This window comes from Delphinus delphis, chromosome 13 (genome assembly GCF_949987515.2).
Source record: "Delphinus delphis chromosome 13, mDelDel1.2, whole genome shotgun sequence".
NCBI classification, from domain to species: Eukaryota; Metazoa; Chordata; class Mammalia; order Artiodactyla; family Delphinidae; genus Delphinus; species Delphinus delphis.
Genome location: NC_082695.1, coordinates 43,814,786 through 43,839,347, shown reverse-complemented (window position 1 = coordinate 43,839,347; position 24,562 = coordinate 43,814,786). Strand labels below are relative to the sequence as shown.

The 24,562-nt window shown below is 42.1% G+C and overlaps 1 protein-coding gene across 1 annotated transcript in view; it reads left to right on the top strand.

Annotated features, from left to right (window-relative positions):
- The first annotated feature begins 256 nt into the window (after nucleotides 1-256).
- CDH2 (cadherin 2) overlaps nucleotides 257-24,562 on the top strand; it is a 213,874-nt gene continuing 189,568 nt past the window's right edge. Inside the window, exon 1 of the mRNA XM_060028838.1 lies at nucleotides 257-421. Within this exon, the coding sequence (XP_059884821.1) occupies nucleotides 362-421 (60 nt within the window). The 5' untranslated portion in view covers nucleotides 257-361. The remainder of the gene's footprint in view (nucleotides 422-24,562) is intronic.

Sequence of the window (24,562 nt, the reverse complement as noted above, 5' to 3'; positions counted from 1 at the left end):
GCTGCGCTTTGGGCAGAGCAGCCGGCGCTGCCACCGCGGCCCCCCCCCCCCCCACACACACAGAGACACCCTCACGCGCACGCCCGCCTTCTCCCCCGCCCCCTCCCCAGCTCCTTGATCTCTCGGTCTGTTTTATTACTCGCGTTGCGAGTCCCGCGGACTCCGCGGCCCGCTATTTGTCATCAGCTCTCTCTCCATTGGCGGGGAGCGGGGAGCAGCGGCGAAGGGGGTGGGGTGGGGAGGGAAGGGAAGGGGGTGGAAACTGCCTGGAGCCGTCTCTCCGCGCCGCTGTTGGTGCTGCCGCCGCTGCTGCCGCCGCCGCCGCCGCCTCCGGCTCCTCGCTCGGCCCCTCTCCGCCTCCATGTGCCGGATAGTGGGAGCGCCGCGGACCCTGCTGCCGCTGCTGGCGGCCCTGCTTCAGGTACGCGGCGGTCCCCGCGGGCCGGGCCGCGGGCGGGGTGGGGCGGGCGGCGCCGGGTCCCTTTGTTCCCCGCGCCGCTGCGGGGCCCGGCTGCGCACCCGGGAAGGGAGTTGCCGCACCAAGCGGGCGGGAGCTGCGCAGACACTAGGCTTGGGCAGGGCGCAAGGGCAGGGCTGCCGGAGCCAGCCGGTCTCCCGCGCCTCTCTTGGCGGGTCCCGAAGGGGCCGATCGCGGGCCCCCTCTGCTCCTGCGGGGTCAGGCGAGCTCGCGGGGCGGGGGGTGTCCCTAGGCAGCAGAAAGGTGAGGTAGGATAGCACTCCGGTTTTGCAGTTTTCCGCGCTTCTCGCCCTTAGCATTGAACTTTGCTCCATTTTTTGTTTGTTTATTTCTGCAGGGATGGGTCGCGAGTTTGCAGTAGGAATTCTCTGGTATCTTAGTTACGGGACTTGCTTCCATCCCACCTCACCCAGGCACCCGCGCGCCTCCCGGTGCCCAAGGGCTCCCCCGTCCTATTGTCTTTATCGCAGCTTAGAGTTGCTTCTTATTTTTGTTTTCCTGCCCTCACAATTTATTTTTTTGAGTCGGTCCTACCTGAAAAGAAAACCTCACCCCCTAGCCCCAAAGAGTCTACGCGGGTCGGCGCCTCCGCACCCAGCCCCTGGCCCGCACGCCCCTTATCCCGCCGGGCGGGGAGAAGTTCCGTTACTCGGCTTTTATTCTTCTCCTGTCCGGCTGCCTCTGCCCTGCGTGCGTCCTGGGGGCGCCTTTACTTTTCACGCCTTCGGGAGAGCGCCAGACAGCCTTTCCCTGCAGTCGGTACCGGGAGGCTCCTCCGCGGCAGGAAGCACCTGCTCCAGGCTGGTCGCAGCCTCCCTCCCCACTCCGCGCCGCGGATCCCCAGTCCGGCCGAGCGCCCAACTTTCCCGCGGCGTCCGCCCGGAGGATGTACCGAGGCCCCTCCCGGCTGGCCAGTCGGGTCTTGTGAAGCGACGCCACGCGCCGCGGCTGCGACACCCGCGCTGGGCGGGGTCCGGGCGGGGGTCGCGAGTCTGCCCCCGCGAGCGGCGGGGGCCCCAAGCAGCTGCGGGAGAGGGGCGTGTCCGCCTTCACTTTAGGGCAGGATCTTCAGGGGAATCCGCCTGAAGGGCCCCCAGCGCACCGCCGACGGCTAGGAGTGGCCGGCCGGTGGCCGCTCCAAAAAGTGCGGGCGCGGCTTGGAAGTGCCTTTGCCACCGGGGCGACCGGGGCAGAGACAGATGGTGCGGATCGTCCCTCTCTGTGGTCTGCGTGAGTCAGGGCCTGGCGCGCTCCGGCCGCGGGCGCCGGGGGCTGGATCGGGCTGGCGCCCGCGGTCTCTCACACTCCCTCCCGCCACCCCCTAGAGGGGTGTGGGCCGCGGCTGCGCCGAGCCCTGTCCATGGTGCGCCGGCTCCGCGCTCTCCTCCCCCGGGTCCAGTTCTCCTACTTTCCCGGCTTTCTCCCTCCCACTGGCTCCCGGGCCGCCCGGGTCCCGCCGTTCCTTTCTCCTTTCTTGGGTTTCTCCTTTTGTTCTTATCATCTCCAGCTGGTCTTTTTCTTTCCCCTTCCCCCATTCGCCAGTCCGCTCCCCCTCCCCCGTCCCCATTCTCTCTCCTGACTCGGGGGTTTCAAAACTGTTAGACATTTTGGCCTCTGCACTTTTGGGGAGTGGATGGAATTTCTCCTAACTTGGGGGAGGAGACCTGCCAGTCACTTGCTAACAAAAGTACCTCCTGTTATAAAACCGCCCTTTATTCTTGGAGCGCACACTCATTATTTCACCTCCTGTCACTTCATTTATTGTTTCTTCTTTTAAAATGGGGTTTATTGAAGAGGTTAGGCTGAATGGGGAAGAAGGAGAAAAGTGCTACTTCAAGTGTTTGAAGTTAAGGGGAAAGCAAGATAAACTTAACCCTGTGGACATCAGGTTTTTTTAAAACAAATATGTCATAGATTAAACAAATCTCACTTTAAAAAACATTATGTTTTGGATATCATGGCATGGTCTGACTTATTTACAGGCAACTTATAATAAGTCCTAAGAGTGTGAGTCCAGCAGTGGATGGTATGCTCACCAACTTTTTGATCTGAAAGTAAGTTTTAATTGAATACTGTGCAGTGAAGTTAGGACAGGAGGAGACGTTTGTTGGTCGCTAATAACATGGGACTAAAGTGTGTACCACTGGAGCAATCTCATTTCCTCTTTGAGTCATCTGCCTTGAAACCAGGTGTGGATTTTGTAGGTCATTTTCTTTTATTTTCTTAAGCATTTTTAAAATACATCATTTATAAACGTCAAATCACGCCCTTCCCTTTTCCATTGTATGTTCTTTCTCAGTTTCTTCCAAGCCAATGTCTTGTTGACTTTTATAAACCTCGAGGAAAGGGGAGATTAAAACTTTGTCATCAAGTTTGGGTTATTCACGGGTTCGAGTCGAGCAGTAACATTGAGTGGTTTGCAAGGTCATTAGAAGTGGAAGCAGAGCAGTTTATGCAACACGAGTTTTAGGGTTAAGTGCACCTTGTGGATTGTACACACTGAGATTGGAAATGACTTTGTGCTAATGGTCTGATTTACACACCAGAATAACACAGATCTATCCGCAAGGTGAAAATGGCCCCTCTGCAGTCATCTGCTATTAAAAGTCTAGGTTTTTGTTTGTTTGTTTGTTCATTTGTTTTCAGGCCAGACTAAGGAGTCATGAGTTTTAGAAAAGAGAATGAGTAGGTTATTAGTGTAGATAACGGAGCCGCCTTATTTTTTTCAGACCAGTTAAAGAAGAATAATTGAATATTCAAAAGGACTTTATCCCTTTAATTAACTGAAGTGTTCTTTTACTTGGAACACTTTTTTCACTTTGAGAGAATCTTTACTAGTTGAGTTATTCTGTTACCTAGATTTACATAATCCTAGTCAATTTTGCATATTATGATACTCAGGTTTAAGATTTTCTCTATTCTTCCTCATTTTAGCTTGAGGCATTAGCATCGTCCTATTTTTAAAAAAAGCAGAATTTGAGCATTAAACTTCACTGATCAAGGGATATCACAAAGTTATGACAAGCTTTCCTTTTAAATTATACAAGTGACTTTCAAATCCTTAAATAGATTTATCATCAGGAATAAAAACCAATTTTACTTTTACTACCCATCCAGTAATGAATAGATTAGAAGCCTGCTTTGTTTTTCTAGTTCACATTTTAATTGCATAGCTGCATTGTTCTAATTTAAATATGTTTGTATGGGTTATGAAGAATCAAGGACACCTCCTTAAGATTCACAGATATTCTAGATTCTTAGTCTTATTGTTTGGTTCTGCTTTCAACCCTGGATGAGGATGTATGAAAAAAGATGCACAAACCATATGTGATTTTCACCTATTAAGTATAGACGTTCAAGGCATTAATATTCAACACGTGAAATGTAAAAAAAAGCTTTGTTTTAGAATGTGGAAAATCTAGGATACAATAATCATTTTAAGTATAGACCATATATGTATTCACCATGTTTATTTGATTTTCAACAGCTTTGTAACAAGTTCCTATGAAATTAAGAATTAACATAGTTGGTGTTCACAGTTTATTCCACTTATGCGTCTCTGCCCTTTTTTAAACTTGTGGCATGTGGCCATGACTAACAAGTGGTGCATTGCACATGTTCTAGGGGTGATTTGAAAAATAATTTGTGTATCCTAAAATATTATAAACATTTTAAAATTATATACATAAATTAAAATTATATATAATTTTTTAGGCCTTAATTGCAAGTTCAAAATTTACTTACAAAGTAGACTTTCATACCTTCATCAGAGTCTACCCTGACCTTCTTCTAAAAGTTTGAACTGAGATTTTAAGGGGAAATTCTTTTAGATAGTTTGTATTTTTTACGTGTAGAGACTCAATTCTTCTTGGAACAGATTATTTTGGTGACAGTGTATTGCACCAAACTGTCCTTAATTTCCGTTTTCATTAAAAAATCTTCAATTCTTAAATCTGTTGCGCCTCATTAAGCTTTAGGGTTATTAATTGTGAAATGTCAGGACTTAAAGCAACAGTTAATCTTGCTTTGAAACGCCTTCAAAAAAATCCTCATCCCCATCGTGTTTTCAAAGGGATAGTCTCAAGTTAGAAGAGTGATTTAAAAAAAAAATCAGCTGTTATTTAAGAAGTGTAGTGTTTGTATGTACTTTCTATGGGTTTGCCCAAGTTAACATTATTCAAATTTGCTCTTTGGGCTCAAATACAAAAATTAATCAAGTTTAAGCACTGCATAGACTTGTGGTGAATTTCATCAGCCATTTAAAAAATATGGTAGATTTGGAATTTGGGTTTTGTTATTTGAGTAATTATTTCACATCTGCCATGAGTACACCTTCTAGAATCTATTTTCAAGTTGGGTTAAGAACTTTAAGCTGAAACATAATTTGTACCAACAAATCATTACGCCTCACATTTCTGTTTTTTTCCTTCTACAAATTTATTTTTGTTTGAATTTTTCAGTAAATTATGCCAGTTAATTTGAGCGGATGATAGTCTTTGTGTATTTAACTAAATGTAGATAAGTTTTAAATTAAGCAAACCTATTCATGCCAGGGAGGAAGTATATACAGATAAATATTGTAGTAAGAGCTACATCTTCTGCATATACCAAGTGATGAGTTTAAAGTAGGCAGAAGGTGAATTCAGGATCTAAATGGGACCTTGTGAAAAATTTGAACTTAAAGATTATGATTTGTGTTACAATCGAGTTTTTAAGCTCTATTTTAGATTATGCGTAAATACTGCTCAGTTTTTCCATCTTACTCTCTTTAGGACCCAGTGTACTTCCTTGTCTGAGCTTCCAACTGTACTTACAGCAGGCAGGCTCTTGGGTTGCATATATATGCGCAGTACGTAGGTTGAGGACTGCTATCTACATGCGTTCCCTGCAACATTTACCACAATTTGGCATGAACTGTCAATTGATAGTTAATTGATAACTTTGTGTGTGTCATCCAAGGTGGTTTGGGCACAAAGAGTATAATAGCTTTGTTCTGTGCAAGTGAGCTGCCCTGACATAGTGTCAAGGTCAAGAGCTAGTGTCAAGGGCAGAAAGCCTGGGGTTCTAATCCGGTCCAGATGTAGTTTAGTCTCTTAAACTCTGCTGACCTCATTTTCCTCAATAATAAAACCTCGGGCCTGGTTGGATTAGTTGATCTCTAAGGGACTTTCTAGTTCTGTGACTCTTGGGACTGCTTAAAATATCCCAAAATGATTCCTTTTCAAAGACTTTGGAATGACTTTAATAACTAACCTGAAATGCAGAGATTTTTCAGGTATTCAGAGTGATAGAGTATGATTTTTGAGGGCTATTGACAATAGTTTATCATATATGATAGCATATCATTCAGCATTAAGAATATAGCTCTTTTGGATGGACCTAGAGATTATCATATGAAGTGAAATAAGTCAGACAGAGAAAGACAAATATCATATGATATCACGTATATGTGGAACCTAAAAAAATGCAAATGAACTTATTTGCAAAACAGAAATAGACTCACAGACATAGAAAACAAACTTATGGTTACCAAAGGCGAAAGGGGGGAGAGATAAATTAGGAGTTTGGGATTAACATATACACACTACTATGTATAAAGTAGATAAACAACAAGGACCTACTATATATAGCACAGGGAACTATATTCAGTAGCTTGTAATAACCTATTAAGGAAAAGAATCTGAAGAAGAACTTATATACATATATATATATGTATGTATGTTTAACTGAATCACCTTGCTGTATACCTGAACTAACACAACATTGTAAATTAACAATAAATAATAGTTCTTTTTTAAAAAAAATATGGCCTCTTGACCTAGCAAGTTCTTCTCTAGTCATTTTTACAGATATGTCTGTATTCATGATGTATGCATGATGTATATATATTTACACATACAGGGATTTGCATTGAAGCATTGTTTATAATTACAAAAAATCAGATTAGATGGTCTCTGAAAGTCCGGTAGGGACTGATTTAATAAATTGTGGAATAATGTGCAGTCAGATTTGAGAACCCCTGCTGTGTGGAACAAAACATTTTAGTTCTACTTACAGTTCAAGAAAATTATTGTTAAACCACCTAATGTTTTAGCATAATCACTAGGTATCTACCTAGAAAAGCTTCAGGGAAGGACAGCCAAAATCATCAGTGGGATTTCAAGGCCTCTGAATGAAGAGGAATTGGACATAGACCACAGAGAGAAGCTATAACTGAAGAACAGAAAATCAATGAGAGTAGAAATAAGATGAAGATGACATACACTAACACTAGAACATCCTAAAGTTGGGTTGAGAACAACCCGTAGCAGGCTGAGCTTATAAGTAAGTCCAAGGAAAATTGGCTAAATTTAATGGGTAGTTATGTAATAGATAGTTTGCATGTTGTATCATGGAATGACCACACTGTGCTGAGTTATCTGTGCCCGAGAGACTATACTAGTTGGTTAAACCATTAAGATATTTCTTACATTCTCTTGACTGATTGAATATTTAATTTTTAACCTGTTCTGATAGTGAAAAGGTAGCCTAAAGTGGACCTTACTAGTACCTAGAACTTGAGATGCAGAAGAATGTTTAGTATTAGAATCAGATGTTTTGGTCTACAGTCTCAATTAAGTAAGATATTTAACTTTCTCAGGTAGCATTGGGAGAATTCGTGGTGTAATGCTTTTAAAACAGCTTGAGTCATTTAAAAGGAGGTGTTATTATAAACATAATATGGCATTCATAATCCAGTAACTTGGAGAAGTATTTGATCCATGATCTGTTCTTAGATTTTCTTTTGCAAAATATACCTACCTATACTAAAAATAAATAAATAAATCCTGGAATAATAGTGTACTTCTGTACTCCTACATACTGTTATTTTAATATTGTTTTTTATGTTAATTTTAAAAATTAACTTGACCATAGCATACTTATGTACGACCATATAGTTTTATATTTTTATGGTCTTAGTTTTAATGTTTGTTTTTGTGTTTTTTAAAAAATTGTACTTGACCATCATAATTTAAAACATTCATGTGGAGTTTCCCCACCCCCATTCTGTATATAATTTAGTGTTTTGGTGAATTAAGGAATTAGTAAAAAAAAAAAAAAAAAAAAAAAAAAAAAATTAAAGGATCATAATTTGGAATCTTTATTATTCCAGAAATTATTGGAACTAGAAATGTGAAATGACTCTCTTTATCCTCATTATTATAATAAATTTTGAGTTTATTCAACTTTCTTCTATTGCATTAAATATCAAAATTTGTAAAATTCTGGCAAAGGGAAATCTAAATTGTAGGGACAGGAAATAGTTTAGTGGTTTCTGGGGCTGGATATGGATGGAGACAAGAGATTGTTTACAAAGGGGCATGAGGGAATTTTGTGGGTGACAGGAATGCTCTAGAACTTGACAGTGGTGGTTAGGTGAATGTATAATTTTTGAAACTCATTGAACTATACTCTTAAAATGGATGCATTTTATTGTATGTAAATCATACCACAATAAAATTGGTTAAAATATAAATGACAATTCACACATTAAAAAAAAAAGTATCGAATTTCGTATTACTGCTTCCAGTAAGGAATCTAAGGAATGCCCTTTCAGTGTTTTTTTTTTCCCATATGCAGTTCTAAGACATTTCACAATTTATTTTATTTTTAGTAATAATCAGTAGGTCATTCATATAAGTCAGAAGAGCACACATGCCAGATAAAACTATTTGAAACTTTAGATATTTGCTGTCATCTCTTCAAATATTTTTTTTAAAACCAACGTCTGGTAGTACTAAACCTTAAAAATGAAATAAGTTTAATTGTAGGGAAGGAAATTAACATGTTACATCAGTTAATTATTTCTATAACCTTGTAACATAGGTGGTTTTATTTCCATTTTAGAGACTATCAAAGAGGGAGTCAGACAGTCTGAGTATTTATTGTGAGAGTGCATAGTAGAGCCATATCTGGTTATAGCAGAGTTAAGCCTGACTGCAGGGCCCAAGGTGTTTTCCCTCCACCAGGCTGGGACCCTTTTAATATGATATTCAGGGAATGAATATTGAATTAGAGGGAAATTTCAATTCCTCACTACTGAGTTTATAAGGTTTTTGTAAAGTAGTTAACTTTTGAGTTACATTCTCTATTTAATTTTGACCTTAAATAGTTTGATTTATTTTGGCATCTGAAACCAAAATTTAATGCTTGGTTAAGATTTTCATTCTTTTTTTTTTTAATATGTTCCCTTAGAGAAAGAAGAAAAAAAATCTTAGGTAAATGATTCATAATCAGTTTTATAATGTTCTTCAGATTGTCTTGATCAACAAATAATGTGTTGGTAAGTACTCAAAAAATATCTTTTTGTGTGTGAATCCTGGAATTTAAAATACTTTCTAAGAGCCAAGAAAGCCTCAGGCTACACATGGTTGTTTTTGTTTTTTGGGTTTTTTTTTTTTTTTGAAACTGTGTTTTTTCAATAAAAGTAAATTCAAGAGATTCTGTCATTGTGTTAAAACATTTTAATGTTTAATGGCACATTTTCCATGTTTGAGTAATTCGAATTACTTCTCCCACAAATGAAACCAGTTGACATCTTTTAAAAATATATACATCCACATATACAACAGGTTTTTGTGTGACTGTTTTGTGGCGTGACTGAGTACACGCTGATTTGTTTGCTGCCCAGAAAGCCTAGAACTATTTTGTTTGTAACTTGACCTATCGTTGGTGGGTGGATACACTTGGCTTGACTATAATAGCAAACAAAATGTCTCTTAGTTGGTTGGGGAGCTGTTAAGCGAACTCTGAAATAAATCACTTAAAAAACATTAAACTTATTAAGTTAAAGGCTATGATTTAATCCCTATGCTTAACACAAATCTTTAATAAATCAGAGGCTGTGGCTACTTTAATTTTTCTTCTTTTGTTGTCTTAATTGGTTAACACAACAGTTCAAAGTCTGCAGTTCATTCTTTATGGCTTTCTGGTCCAGTTAGTAAAGAAAAGTGTGTTCTGTGCAACCAAAATATTAGTCTTTCACAGCTCCTTTGGTATACACCCCCACAAGAGCAACTCCAAGATTGGGTTCTCATGTCTTGCTTCTCATATTTCAGGAAATTCAAATTTTAAATTTCACACACACACACACACGCACACACACACACACACACACACTCACTCTCACTCTTTATGAAAGTATCAAATGTATATGGGACAGTGCACGTATAAGTGGATAGCCTGCTGAGTGTTCATTAATTGATCATAGTATTTAATCAGCACTCAGTCAAGACACAGCATTCCAGCATCCCAGGGGTACCCTCTCCAATTTGAGCCATCTCTTCAGTGGTTACTATTTACTTGACTTCTAATGGCATATATCAGTTTAGCTTATTCCCATACTTTATGAAGTCGTACACTGTACGCCGTTTTGTAGCTGGCATCTTTCACTCAATTTGTAGAATCATCTGTATATTTGTATCTTATATATTTTTTAATAGTCACAAAATTAGGAAAGGCTCATGGACTCTATAGAAGGATCTGGGGGATGAAGGAAGGTGTAAGCTGAGTTAAAAACAAAAATAAGAACAGGCTGTTTCATTGCAGCTAAAGGTCACTTCAGTGTTCATGGTGTCAAACCACGAAACACCTTTTGTGGATTTTCCTACCTAGATATCTTCTTCTTTAGTTCTGGTAAATTGGCAATATTGTTCACCAAAAACCAAAGACATTTGGAATTTAGTAAGGTATAGCTTTTCTTGGCTTCCCTATATCAGAAGGAGGATGGAGACAAAGCACTAAATATCTTTTTGACTTGAAGTCTTAAAGCAGAAGGTTTGGGTGTTAAGACTAATCTTTTCAGTGATGCTTCTTAATACCTTCTCTGAGCTTCCTAGTGACCCACTTCTCAATGAGGTCCTACCCAGATTTGTTTTTAATTAATTTTTATTGGAGTATAGTTGCTTTGCAATGTTGTGTTAGTTTCTACTGTACAGCAGAATGAATCAGCCATACATATATATTTATCCCGTTTTTGGATTTCTTTCCCATCTAGGTCACCACAGTGCATTAAGTAGAGTTCCCTGTGCTATACAGTATGTTCTCATCAATTATGTTTTATACATAGTATCAAGATTTGTTTTTAATTTAAAAAAGGTTAAGTTGGGGGTTATAATACCACAGACTGCTAGTTTTCCGGCTGGTCAGTGCATCTTTGGGTATAGTTGATCCTCTTTTGTGTTTGTGTAGCTTTTTTAAATATCTGAGAGGTTGCCATGAAGGATGCGGAGCGCCATGCTTGTCCCAAGCTTTCTTTCTGAGGGCCTTTTCTCTCCATTTATAATACATGTTGAGTAGAGCTAGAATCTAGGTGGAGGATTCCATGCATAAGGATAAGGACTAAGGAATCCATATCCAGAGGGAATGGCCCACCAAGGGTCTGGTTTTTTTCAAGGCAGCTCTCATTCATTTATGTTTGTACATGAGTGGACTTCACAATATTTAGAAAGATTGTACTCTTGTGTGGCTTTAGCTTATTGATATCTAATTGGTACTTCACTTGTGTTCCGCCCTTACACATGGTTTTCTACCATAAAAGCAATTGTTTACATACAGTGTTTGTGTTTTCAGCATTAAATTTTATTTACAGTTCTGTCTTTTTTGTTTGACAGATAGCTAAGAACATTTGGGGAGAATCGCATAACCATTGATTTAATTTACCATCTGATTTATAGCTAAGTGCCTTGTAAATGAAGCTGAATTAAATCCGTGATTTGGTTTATGGTCTTTCCCTTTATTTGAGGCTGTCTCAATGGAGCTTTGTTTGAAAGGGGGATAGTGGTATATTTGAATGTAGATAACAACGGATTATGTGTAGGTAGCTTATAACATTTTATGGCCTAGAATAAAGGCATTTTGGAAAACAGTGAGGTTACTTTTTCTAGTGTTTGTGTATGTAATGGATTTGTTAAGAATCGTCAAGACTCTGATATCTTATTTTCTGAAGTCTTGGTTCTTCATAATTAAAATAAATAATATATAATAATATACATAACATGTAATATGTATTATATATTATATATAGGTTGTATATATTGGAATAAAATTATATATAATAAATTAAATATATATACATATGGTGTGTTTCTGGAATACTACTTTGGTGGGTATGCCAAGATATAAATTGAGACTGTCCACCTCCAAACACAGTCTTCTCAAACATCATGCTGTATCAAATTATATTTACCTCTTTATATTTCCACATTGAGATATTTTGCTTATCTGAAATTTACTTTTGTATTTGGTATGAAATAGGAGGTCTTTTTTTTTTTTTTTTTTGCGGTACGCGGGCCTCTCCCTGTTGTGGCCTCTCCCGTTGCGGAGCACAGGCTCCGGACGCGCGGGCTCGGCGGCCATGGCTCACGGGCCCAGCCGCTCCGCGGCATGTGGGATCTTCCCGGACCGGGGCACAAATCCGTATCCCCTGCATCGGCAGGTGCCGACTGTCAACCACTGCGCCACCAGGGAAGCCCCGAAATAGGAGGTCTTAACATGTGGGTAGCTGTCATTTGTCAAAGAAAACTTCTGGTTTTTCTAAACAAATGCTTCCTCTATTAAGTACAGGTTGCCATAGGCTTCTGGATGTCCTTTTTTCTCTCTCCAATTGTGCTGATTGCCTAGTGAGGCAGTGTGCACAATGGTTAAGAATGTTGGCTCTGGAGCAGGACGACCTGTTTGGGGCCCTGGTTTTGACACTTGGCTGTTGTGTGAAGTTGGACAGCATGTGTGGCGTTTCTATCACGCAGGATGTCTGTTTGTAAAATGGGGGTAATAAGTAGTATCTGTCATGAGGTTGTTAGGAAGAGTAGGTGGGTTAATGTATATACATCATTTAGAAAAGTGCTTTCATATGGTAAACAAGATGTAAGATCTTTAACTGAAGATTTGGGGGTATAATCATTACCCTCGTTTTACACAAACGTAATCAAGGGGTAATTTAATTGTTTGAATAAGTTTGAGTACTTGGTACATTCGAAGCGCTGTTCTGTGTTCAGTGTTCCAGGGGGATAACTTGTCCTTCTGCATGGAATGCTGCCAGTGCCCCTTAGATGGCATGTGGAAGCCACAACTGAAGGGCGCATGTTTTAACATTCCTCCTTTAATTCTAACAGATGTTGTCTAGGCTGATACAATTAGGGAAAGGGATGAATATATATGGAGTGTCATTCTGTCAGCAATTTGATTTGGGAATTACAGGTAATCAAACAGGAGCTATTCTGGTGTCTTCGTAGGTCTGTCTCTTTGCTTCTGTGATTTAATTCTTTAATGTTCTTTTATGGACACAAGCGTGTGTGTGTGTGTGTGTGTGTTGTTTTGAGACTAGCCTGCAACCAGAGTAGGTTACTTAGTCTCTGAATGTTTTTAACATGATCATGAGGACCCAGCAGAGAGGAGAGGGTTGAGGGTAGTCTTATCATACTGGTTGATGCCAGTACAGAATCTGCAAAAACAGAGTGAAGGTAGATTCATTGTTCTTGTAGATGTTGATGATTTATTGATGATTAGATGCAAGAAATGTTACATTTAACTTAGTTTCATTCTATCTTAATAATATTGCATTATTTTTGAGTAATTACTATGTGCAGGCACTGTTCAAAGTACTTTACATTTATTAACTCATTTAATTTGCAAAAAAATTTTACTCAATTACGTATGAGGACACCAAAGTACAGATAGGTTAAACTGAGGTGCCCAAAGTTATTTTGTTAAGTGATGGAGCTAGGATTCAAATGCCAGCAGCCTGATGTCGGAGCCTGTGTTCCTAGGTTTGATATTTATTTGAATGTAGGTAAAAAAATTAAGGCAGGATAGACTTTTTAAAACAGCTTTTTCCATTGTAAAATGTGGTACATGTAGAGGAGTATGTAAAGCATATATGCAGTTTAAACAATAATTAAAGTTTACAAAATATGTCCATACAACTACCAGACATCTTGAGAAATAGAATATTACCAGTGCCTTGAAAGTCTCCAGAGTACTGTTCCCATTTCCCTCCTTCCTCCCAGACGTAACCGTTATCTTCATTTTTGTGATAATTATTCATCGATTTTCCTTATAGTTTTATCATCTATGTATATATTCCTTTTATATATGTGTAAATGTATATATAGAGATGTTTATATAAATGTGTATATATCATGCATATATGTGTAAATGTACCATGTATACGTGTGTATGTATATGTGTGTATATATACACAAATGTGTGTGTGTATATATATATATATAATATATTTTTTGTGATTCCTTCTTCTCAGTATTATGTCCATAAGATTCATTCAACTGAGTCGTGTAGCTATAATGTATGCATTTTCACTGCTCTAGAGCACTGCATGCTATAAATACGATACAATTTACTTACTCAGTTTATTGCTGATGGACTGTGTGTCTGGTTTCAGAATTTTGCTGCTGCAGACATTCCTGTACATGCCACCTGGTCGTAAGTGCCAGGGATACTCTAGGGCTGCATTTCCCAAATTTTAGCTTATATAAAAATCACCTAAAGCTTGTTAAATAGATTCCTGGCACGATCCCCTGAGCTCCTGATTCAGTACATCTCCAGCAAGCTCCCAGTGATGGAATGCTGGTCTGCTCTGGGGTATGTCCCAAGGAGTAGGATTGCTGGGTTACAAGTTATGTGCCTGTTCTTCTTTACCAGCTACTGCAAGAGTTGTTCTCCAGCTGCTCCACCAGCACCACGTACATACTTTTCTTTTTTCATAATCTTAGTATACATACTCTAGTTAAGCTTTAGCATTTTTAACGACCTGGTGGACTGCATAATGGTATCTCTTTTTGGTTTCAATTTGTATTCTTTTGGTTACTAACACGATGGAGAATGTTTTTATATATGTTCCGGCCTTTCGTCTTCCTTGCGGTGTCTGCAGAGCCCTAGTCCATGGAATGAAGTTTGTAACTCGTCTGTAGCTTGGCCTTGCTATTTGTTGCCCATTCTCTTTGCCTAACGTTTCCAGTCATGGTTTGTATAGTATCTTTCCAAGGAGTGTGAGCCTTCTGGAGAGCTCACTCGTGATTAAATCTATTATTTGTGGAGTGCTTACTATGTTCCAGGCCAAGCAGGCTGCCTGCATTGTCTTATGTAATCCTCACCTCAGCTTCCTGAGATAAGTCGGCATCATTATCATCATCCATTTTACAAAAGTCTGAATGCAGCCTGGCTTAACCCAAAGGCACAGCTCTAGGAACCTCCCAGGGTTTGAGTATTTCTTCCGCCCTGGTAACAATCAGGTCCTTGGGAGTCTCCAAGAGCTGACCCAGTGGGAGCAAGATAAGTCTTTCTATTCAAGGTTTTGTAGGATTGCAGCCTGGAGGAGAATTTGGACTCTAGAATGAAGTCTTCAAGGATCTCAATTCCAGGGAGCAACCTTTGGCCTTATGAATGGGAAAATCTAACACTGAGCCAGTATTAGGCTAGGCTGCTGTGGAAGTAGGTGATTTCTGTCTCTGGCCAAACCACCCCTAGTGGTGATTTTAAGAGATGCAGGTAACTGATTGGTTGACAGTGCTGTGAATTGCTGTTTTTCCCGACCTCAAGCCGGCTTGGCCCTGAACTGTAGACACCCAGCAATGCAGAGGCACATGTGATTCTCTGTTCCCAGGACTTGGGCTTCACCGAGCACTTGAAGAGACTTGGTTGTCTGCTCTCAGACCCTCAGTGTCCAGCCATCCTAGTGGTCTTGCGGCCCTGCTGGCGGTCTCAGGATGTTATTTGGCCTGGCTTCTTTTTGATCTTCAGCCTTGGCCTCTGAGTATTCAGTAATGTTGAGACCTTGTTGGTAATTTTGTTGTCTTTGAAGAGACCTAATAAATAGTGCTTCTTATCCATCTGAGTTCTGGATGAATAAGACAAAAGAGTCAGCAGATAAAGAACCACAGTACAACCTTTATTACTGAGAAGGACGAGGGTAGAACATACATAGGTCGCTGAATTAATTCCCCTCCCCCTGCACCCGCCTCCCATCTTTAATGGTGCTGGATGAGAGCCAGCTTCCCACCTAGGGATCCTGCTGTTTTAAGGTCATCTACAGCATAGCAACATTTGCACTGTGGAAGGAGGCTGGGCATCCAACAGAAAAGAGGTGAGGAAGGGACCAGGCTCTGTGTGCCCAGTCGTTTCATCCAAACTGACCAGAAAGGTTGACAGAGGTTGGGGAGTGGGTGGAGGTGGGACGTTGCTCCCGTAGCTCTATGTGGAAGGAGGGAGTAAGGGTTCCGCTAAGCCTTCCGCAGAGTTTGCGTTAACCATTGAGTTTATTATGTTCTTACCCATCAAGTGTGTGCTCATCCCAAAGAGTGGCAGTCACCCTCAGAGGGAGAGATGGACTCTCTCAGGACAGTCTTGCTCCCAACTTCATGAAGTCCTGGACGATCAATAGCTTTACTTTATAAAGAATCCTCGAGCCTAGTGCAGCACGCAGGATGGTCACAGCAGCGCGGGCGCATCTCGGAAATACTGTGTGTTAGATTCCAGAGCAGTGTGATAAAGCAAATACCGTAGTAAATGGAGTCACAAACTTTTTGGTTTCCTAGTGCATATAAAAGTTCTGTGTACACTATACTGTGGTCTTTTAAGTGTGCAGTAGCATTATGTCTACAAACGCAATGTACATGCCTTCATCAAAAAAGACTTCAGGGCTTCCCTGGTGGCGCAGTGGTTGGGAGTCCGCCTGCCGATGCAGGGGACACGAGTTTGTGCCCCTGTCCGGGAAGATCCCACATGCCGCGGAGCGGCTGGGCCCGTGAGCCACGGCCGCTGAGCCTGCGCATCCGGAGCCTGTGCTCTGCCACAGGAGAGGCTACAACAGTGAGAGGCCCGCGTAGAGCAAAAAAAAAGACTTTATTGCTAAAAAATGCTAACCGTCATCTGACAATGCACAGTTGCCACAAACCTTCCATTTGTAAAAAAGAAAATCAATACCTGCAGAGTGCAGTAAAGCTGCGTATGCCTGTAGCTGTGCAGCCTACAAAGTTGGAAAGCAAACCGATCCTGATCCTAGGCGAGTTTTTCTAGGCGACATTATGACCCCAGAGCCTGTTTTTAAATGTCCCAAAGACCATGATAGGAAGCAGGTGACATCTGAGGGAAGGACTCACCATGGGTGGCAAGAACCTTCCCTGGTTGAGTCTTTCCCCAATGCTAATGGGACTAAGCCTGTTGTCTGTAAGTCGTGACCTTTGAACTAAACACAGAGGTCAAAGGGGAAATGGAGACTTACAGAGACAGAATATGCTGGATGAGAAGGAAGGGCACCTCCAAAAAGATGGGGATCACCACCGGGGGTATTTCTGAACCTTGCACGTAGGTGGCAGTATCTCAAACGCCAGCTTCCTGAAAGAAAACCCAGAAGGCACAGGTGGGTCCCCTCCCCCCGGATAAATACAGAATGCTAAATTTAACCTCCCACAGGGAGCCTCTCCCAGATGAATTTTGATTTGCAACCAGCACATTCAAACCTTCTACCTGGCCTTCCCCTGTGAGCCCCTCGAGGCTGTCAGCCCGCCACTGTCCCCAGCGTGGGTTCTGTTGGGTAGATGACTGGGGGATGCACTGTCTTGGGAGCAGGTGTTTTCTGTCTCTCACCACTTGCTGTGGGGTTGCTTTGGCCAAAAAAGGCCATGTGCGGGGGAAGATTTCTCCTTAGTTTATAAAGATCAGTCCAGACTGCTTGGTGGAGGCTGGCCCTTGAGCCTGTGGTCAGGTTACAAGAAGCCAAGATGTGCCTTCTTTGGCCTCCGAATGCAGAGTGGAATTAGAGGCAGGCAATCCAGTGCCGCCCTCCTAGACCTGTCATTCATAATTTGAAGTGAGAACCTCCACAAGGCTCTTGAGTTCACTGCATTTAAAAATAGCAAATATTGTTCTGCTCACTAGTCTTTAGGCAGGAGATGTTGAAATAATCCCCTTTTTCTGTGCCTCAGCTGTCTCTGCTCATTCACGGGCACCCCCAGGAGTCCTGAGCTGCCTCAGACCTTTACCAAGGCCATGCTGCTACGGCCCTCACCCAAAGGCCTTTGCCATTTGGCCGTGGTCACCGCGTGGCCTGTCTCCTTGGTCCATGGCCTTCCCTGAAGTCCACCGTCTTTGCTCTGGGCCCTACCTCTGTAAACAAGCACTTTCCTAGAGAATAACCACCGTAAGTTGTGGTCACACATCAAGATCAAAATACCCTGTGGTTTAGGAACTAAAGCCTGTTGATGTTAAAAGCTGCCTGCCCACCTATAAAAACCCACCACACTGCACAATCAAGACTACAAACCACCAAGTTGAAAAACAGGCAGGGCCCTAGGAAAGCACCCTTCCTCCCCTGCCCAGAGCCCCAGTACCTCCGGGACTGTTTTCCTCCCCAGCACTGGATTCCTTTTTTTATTATTTCTCAAAGTCTCCAGAGCGTACACCAAATGCCTAAGTCTTTGAAGGGGCCCAATAAATGGGACCTCTCTTCCCTGAACCAGGTTCTGAACAGAGTGAAATAGAAGCCATGAGAGTCAACAGTTAGGAAAGGAGAATCTCACCATGGTTCTGGTGAGATCTGGGCTGGAAGGCATGGCCTTTATCCGTGGGCTTGTCTGTTGCCCATATGGAACCCCAGAATTCCACAGACCTGCTCACTCAGTTGCAGGTGGTGCTGCCCCCCACCTACAAGTGCTGCAGGGGATCCGTGAGCTCCCAGCGTGGAAAATGAGATCACCACGCTTGTTCTCTGTGGGCCTGCGACTCCCAGGTGGGAGGAGTGGTGGGCAGAGCTGGGCACCAGGTGCCAAGATTGTTATTTCGAATTCAGCCTTCAGATAAGTTCAGTTCATCCCTCTTCTCTCTAGAGTAGCAGTTCACACATTTCTTGGTCTCAGGGCCCTTTTACACTCTTAAAAATCATTAAGTGCCCTAATGAGCTTCTATAATGTGGGTAATATCTACCGTTGTTTAGCATATTAGAAATTAAACTGAGGAAACTGTATGGTATTGATTTAATTCATTTAAAAGTATTAAACCCATTATGTAACACAAATACCAATTTTTATGAAAAATAACTATATTTTCCAAAGCAGAACAATGAAATTAGTAGGAAGAGTAGCATTGTGCTTTTGTATTTTTGCACATCTCCATGTCTGACTTAGTAGAAGACGGTGGGTTTCCTGTATCTGCTTCTGTGTTTACTCTGTGAAGGTATGACACATCACTCACCCTTTGGAAAACTCCACTTGACACTCGTGAGAGAATGCGAGTGGAAAGGATAAGAATGTTGTTATATTATGGAAGTAGTGTTGCCTTTTCAGTTCCCCTGGAAGGATCTTGGGGACCCATAGGGATCCCGAGACCACACTTTGAGAACTGCTGTTCAGTCTGACTGACAGGTGGAGTGGAAAAAGATGAGAGTATTAGAGAAGCAGAGTTCCTTCCACACGGAAAGAAGCTTCGAGAAGGGAAGATGCACTCCCCCTCTACAGGTTATGCAGTGCAATTGTCCAAATGCCAGACTTAAACTACTCAAGATAACCATAGGTGGAAGAAATGCTAGTCTGCAGTCCCCCCGAGTTGAACCTGAAACTGGTGGCATTAGCCCTGTAACCTGTGGGTTAGCATGCAGGGCTGGTGCGCTGGCTTCTTCATGGCTTAACCTAGAACACCGCCGGGCAGGGTGCTGCTTTGGGAGCAGGTTCAGGAATGGCTTGGAACTCTGACGTTATTGACAGAGCCCTCTTCACGGCAGCACATTTCTGGAGGCTGTGCTGGGAATGTGATTTTCTCACAAGAATAATGGTATAATTGTCTTGATAATTATCTCATCAAGGACTCAGAATGAGATAAATCATCACCATGGCCAGCTATTCAAATTAAATCAGAGTTACAGGCACTAGAAGCATTGGTAACCATTTTTAAAAAGTGAAATCATGTTCCAGGTTTTATGAAACAGACGTAATTGTACATGAAGACCAAGGAGTGTGGGGTACAGAAAGTGTACAAAGAGTGTATCACAGGCTGTAATTAAGCCCTCATCGATATATCACCTACAGAAAATGAATACACTCACCATGGTGGGTATTTACTGATCATTTTCCATGTGTGCTTTTAGAAGAGTTTGGGGTTGGTTATGGTGGGGGCCGGGTAGGGCGGGGAGTGGGGTGACTTAAAAAACAAGTTGTTTATAAAAGTTTGACCTGATGTCTTCTCTCCGTTTTTTTCACATGGTGAACAGAAACACTGTAATTATTCTGTTAACGTATGTCACAGTCATATTTGAGAATCATATTTTAGGAAAAAATTCACAATGGCAGCAGGTAGATTTGTCACTTGGTCTTAATTCTTATAGGACAATTTCCAGCCCTTAGCCAGTGTCTGAGGATGCTTCCTGATGGTTTGTGTGTGTGTGTGTGTGTGCCTGTGTGTGTGTGTGTGTGAGATGGGGCAGTGGCTAACAGTGGTCCCCAAAGCCTTTTGGTGTAGGTTTGAATATCATCCCTAAATTGACTAGCTAAATGCCTCATGGGGGTTTCCCTTCAGTTTGCTTCCTTGCCTGCGAAACAGCAGTAGTAATAGTACCTACTTTGTAGGGTGGTTGTGAAGATTGTTGAGATCTATGCATGGAAAGCATTGTAGCACCGTTCCTAGGCACTCGATAAATATTAGCAATCACCAACGTTCAGTGTATTTAGTTAATTTCCAAGTTGATTATAGCCACAGTCTGATGCCACGTACTCTACTACTTGATGGCATTTTGAACCTTGTGTAAAAGCATGTTGCAGTCTCTGCTGAGTGTAATGAGTTGATGGGGCAAAATCAATCAAAGCCAGGATTGGCCACGTCTACTGGAATTGCTGCTGTAGGCACTTCTGGAACTTTCAGTGGCAGTTTAATTGCATAACTGCCTGAGCCACTGTCTCAGGATTGTGTTATACTTCTATAAGCCGAGTCAGTCTGTAGGTGTAGCGTTGCTACCCCTGACGTTAAACATCCAGATGCTTATTGTAAACTCCTGTCTATCTTTTGAGACTCCACTCCACAAAGTCTTGATGCCTAGGAAGCCTCCCCTCACAGGGGCTGAAGAGATCAGCGACTGCACAGACCTCTGTGGACGTGACTTGCTACATGTTTGTATGTGGCCTAAGGTCTGATAGGTTCAACTCCTGAGAAGTCCACACTCTAAACTGCACCTCCGATGAGGCACTCTGATTTTTGTCTGTCAAGCGTTTGTACTGCAGTGCTGTCCTCCAGCTCAGAGTTCAAGGTCACCATGGTTGTCAGGTTCCTGGACCAGCATCAACACTGCTGTTTGACTCTCTTTGTCCTTACTTGATTAAAAGAAATGAAAATCAGAAAAAAATAAAAGTACTGATACCAGAGATATTCAAGGACCTGTACTAAGAATTGAAATAAAGATGGACACGAGGTGGGTCACAGGGGGCAGTGTGACCCCTGCACCTAAGGTGGTCTAGGTTGTATTATGAAGGCAAGAAAGAGTTAACCCGTTCAAAACGCTGTGCTCTCCCTCCAGGACAGTACGTGACAAAACAAAAATATCAAAGTCCAGGGTTAAACTTCTGCACGTTTCAAGTATATTTCCAGGGATATGAAATCCAAAGTGTCATCAGTGGCATGACTTATGCAGAGAAAGATCTTTAAGGAGTGGCACTAGCTCTTGAATAATCTTCTTAACATAGCCTCCCACGTCATGGATGGAATCCTGTGAAATGTAGAGAATCTGGCAAATGTATGGTGATAAATTGGATTTAAACATTAAAAAAAAATTAGTCATGCAGAATTGGTCTTGAAGGGTTCCATTATTCTATTACCATGTACCCCACTAACTGCTTTAAAAGTGTCTTCACTAATTGCTTATATTTGCTTATATTGTTTGGAAGACATACAGGCATAATAAAAGCATCCTCAGAGCTGTCCCCACCACCACCGCTACCCACCCACACCCACACATCACCTGTTATGAAAGGAATTTCACTTGTTTTCTTTTGTACATGTTTGTGAATGAAGTTTTATTCTTTGTCACCTTGGTTTCTTTTTTTTTTCTTTTTTTAAATTTTTTATACAGCAGGTTCTTATTAGTTATCTATTTTATATGTATCACTGTATACATGTCAATCCCAATCTCCCAGTTCATCACACCAGCACCCCACCCCCCGCCACTTCCCACCCTTGGTGTCCATATGTTTGTTCTCTACTTCTGTGTCTCTATTTCTGCCCTGCAAACCGGTTCATCTGTACCATTTTTCTAGATTCCACATATATGTGTTAATATATGATATTTGTTTTTCTCTTTCTGACTTATTTCACTCTGTATGACAGTCTCTAGATCCAGCCGCGTCTCTAAAACTGACCCAATTTCATTCCTTTTTATGGCTGAGTAATATTCCATTGTATATGTATACCACATCTTTATCCATTCGTCTGTCGATGGGCATTTAGGTTGCTTCCATGACCTGACTATTATAAATAGTGTTGCAGTGAACATTGGGGGTGCATGTCTTTTTGAATTACGGTTTTCTCTGGGTATATGCCCAGTAGTGGGCTTGCTGGGTCATATGGTAATTCTGTTTTTAGTTTTTTAAGGAACCTCCATACTGTTCTCCATAGTGGCTGTATCTATTTACATACCCACCAACAGTGCATCACCTTGGTTTCTTTTCAGTATTCCTACTTCACAAAATTCTTTAAAAATATTTCTCGGGTATTTATGTAGCAAAGAGATAAAAGTCTTCACAAAAAAACCCCCAACAATATCATGACAATAGCTAACCCTTGTCTTATGGTGAATCAGGTGTTGTTGCTATGCCTCAAAGCAATCCTAGGAGACCAGTACTTCTTCTTCTCCTCCCCCCCCCCCTTCTTCTTCTCCATATTATTATTATGGAAAAGGTGGAGGCACAGATGAATTATAAAGCTTGTCAAGGTCACATAGGTAGCCAGAGGGGAGCCAGGATTTAAACCTAAGCAGGTTTGCTTGGAGGCCCAGGTCTTAACTACTACACACATTCCTGCCTTTGTTTCTGTAAAGAATAAGGGGAACAGACATATAAAGCAAAAAGAGTTTTCCAGCTTTGTGGACTGCATTTGATCATCTACCTTCTCAGTACTTTAATTGTTAGTAGATTCTGACCATCTGAAAGGGAAAAAAGGAAGAGATCAATGTATGGGGGGGGGAACCCAAACATTCAATTGGTTAAACTTAAAGAGTTTATGATAATCAGCAGAGCCTCGGTTTTAGGTAGGCTGTCTTCAGAGCCAGAAAGAAAAGAGGAAGGTTCCATTAGGTTTGGGCTGCTTTCAGATGTGAAACGTTGAGCCAGTCACCATGAATGATCTTGATCAGGAAGAAGAGGGGCATGGAAAGGTCCGCTCTGGCTTCGGTGGAATATTTTAAGAGCTTGGATTCAGGAGTGACTTGGAGGAAATTGGAAAGCAGAGCCAGTGACCAAGGAAGACTATAAAAAAGAATCACGGAAATAGGAACCTCAAAGAGTAGTGGACTCAGCTTGAAAGCTCGTGGTACTGAGACCATGGGAAAATCATAACGAGAATAAAAAGCGATGTCACTGTGGGTTCAGAACCGGAACAGATAGACCAATCCTAACAGGCCCGCAGAACTTCTCCGCTCCCATTATGCTTCTGTCCTTTTTAGACAAGGAGGTCGATCTTCCGCCTGGGAAGAGTAGAGCAAATACTTGTAAGAGGAAATTGAAACTCAGGATAGGTGAGCTGATTGTATTGAGCACGCAGAGCAGCACTAAATGAGTGGGGATCCTCTGCTCAGTGTGAATTTCATCCTGGTGGGCCAGGAGGACGTGCCCACTGCTTTCATCTTGGAAGAATTGTGGAGAACAGGGGAATTACTAATGGACTGGGGATGGGTTAATGTCCCAATTAAAAGAAAAGCCAGGGCTTCCCTGGTGGCGCAGTGGTTGAGAGTCCGCCTGCCGATGCAGGGGACACGGGTTCGTGTCCCGGTCCGGGAGGATCCCACATGCCACGGGGCGGCTGGGTCCGTGAGCCGTGGCCGCTGAGCCTGCGCGTCCAGAGCCTGTGCTCCTCAACGGGAGAGGCCACAACAGTGAGAGGCCCGCGTACCGCAAAAAAAAAAAAAAAAAAAAAGCCAAATCCAGAAAATGTGGTGTTCAAACAAAAGAATAGAGGGCCCCATGCTGACCTGGGGCAGAATTCTGCAGCCAGTAATGAGGAAAGTTTGGCTTGCAATTTTCATTTTCAGATGTACACAGTAACTAGGAAACAGCATGGACTTGTTCAGAACAGAAAAAAATAATTGTTTCTTTATTCCCTTTTGTTGCAAAGTTATTCAACTTGGAGACTAGGGCGGAAAGGCAGGCATGCCGATATCTGGAGTTCAGAAAGGTTTGGGGAGATGGAGGTATTGGGTTGGATGTGTGGCTGCCCAGTGCTGCACGGACACTTGTTAAACATACTGATTTATCCACCACAGCTCTTAAGATTCTGTGTTAGTGAGTCTTGGGTTGGGACCCAGGAATCAATTTTTGGTGAATGTCCCAGATTACTTGCTATGCTGAGTAAGTTGGGAATGACTGGGCTTTAGGACAGATGTACGAGGTAGAATCGTGTTGTCATCATAGTATCAATACTGATGTTACTCAGGGCTAATACACTGAATAACCACGTGCCAGACACTATTCTAAGTGCTTTACACACGTGATCTCACTTAATCCTCACACCCGCCCTGTGCGTGGGTGCTATCTCAATATACGTATTGCACACATGGGGGAACTGGGACTTCTGAGGTCTCACAGATAGTAAGTGATGGGCAGGATTCAAACTCAGGCAGTCTGGCGTGTTGAAAGTCTGGGCTGTCCCTCTTAAGAGCCTGGTTTATGGCTCTGGGTCAGTGGGAAGGGCCATGCCTGGGCATGTGTCATGCCCTGTCTTTAACATCAGAGTAGCATCATTATGAAGACATTGGGGTGATCCAGACAGCCGGGAGGAATGACTAAATCTGGATGGGAGTATTAATTTATCGAGATCAAGTCTTGGAGGGTTAAATGTAAT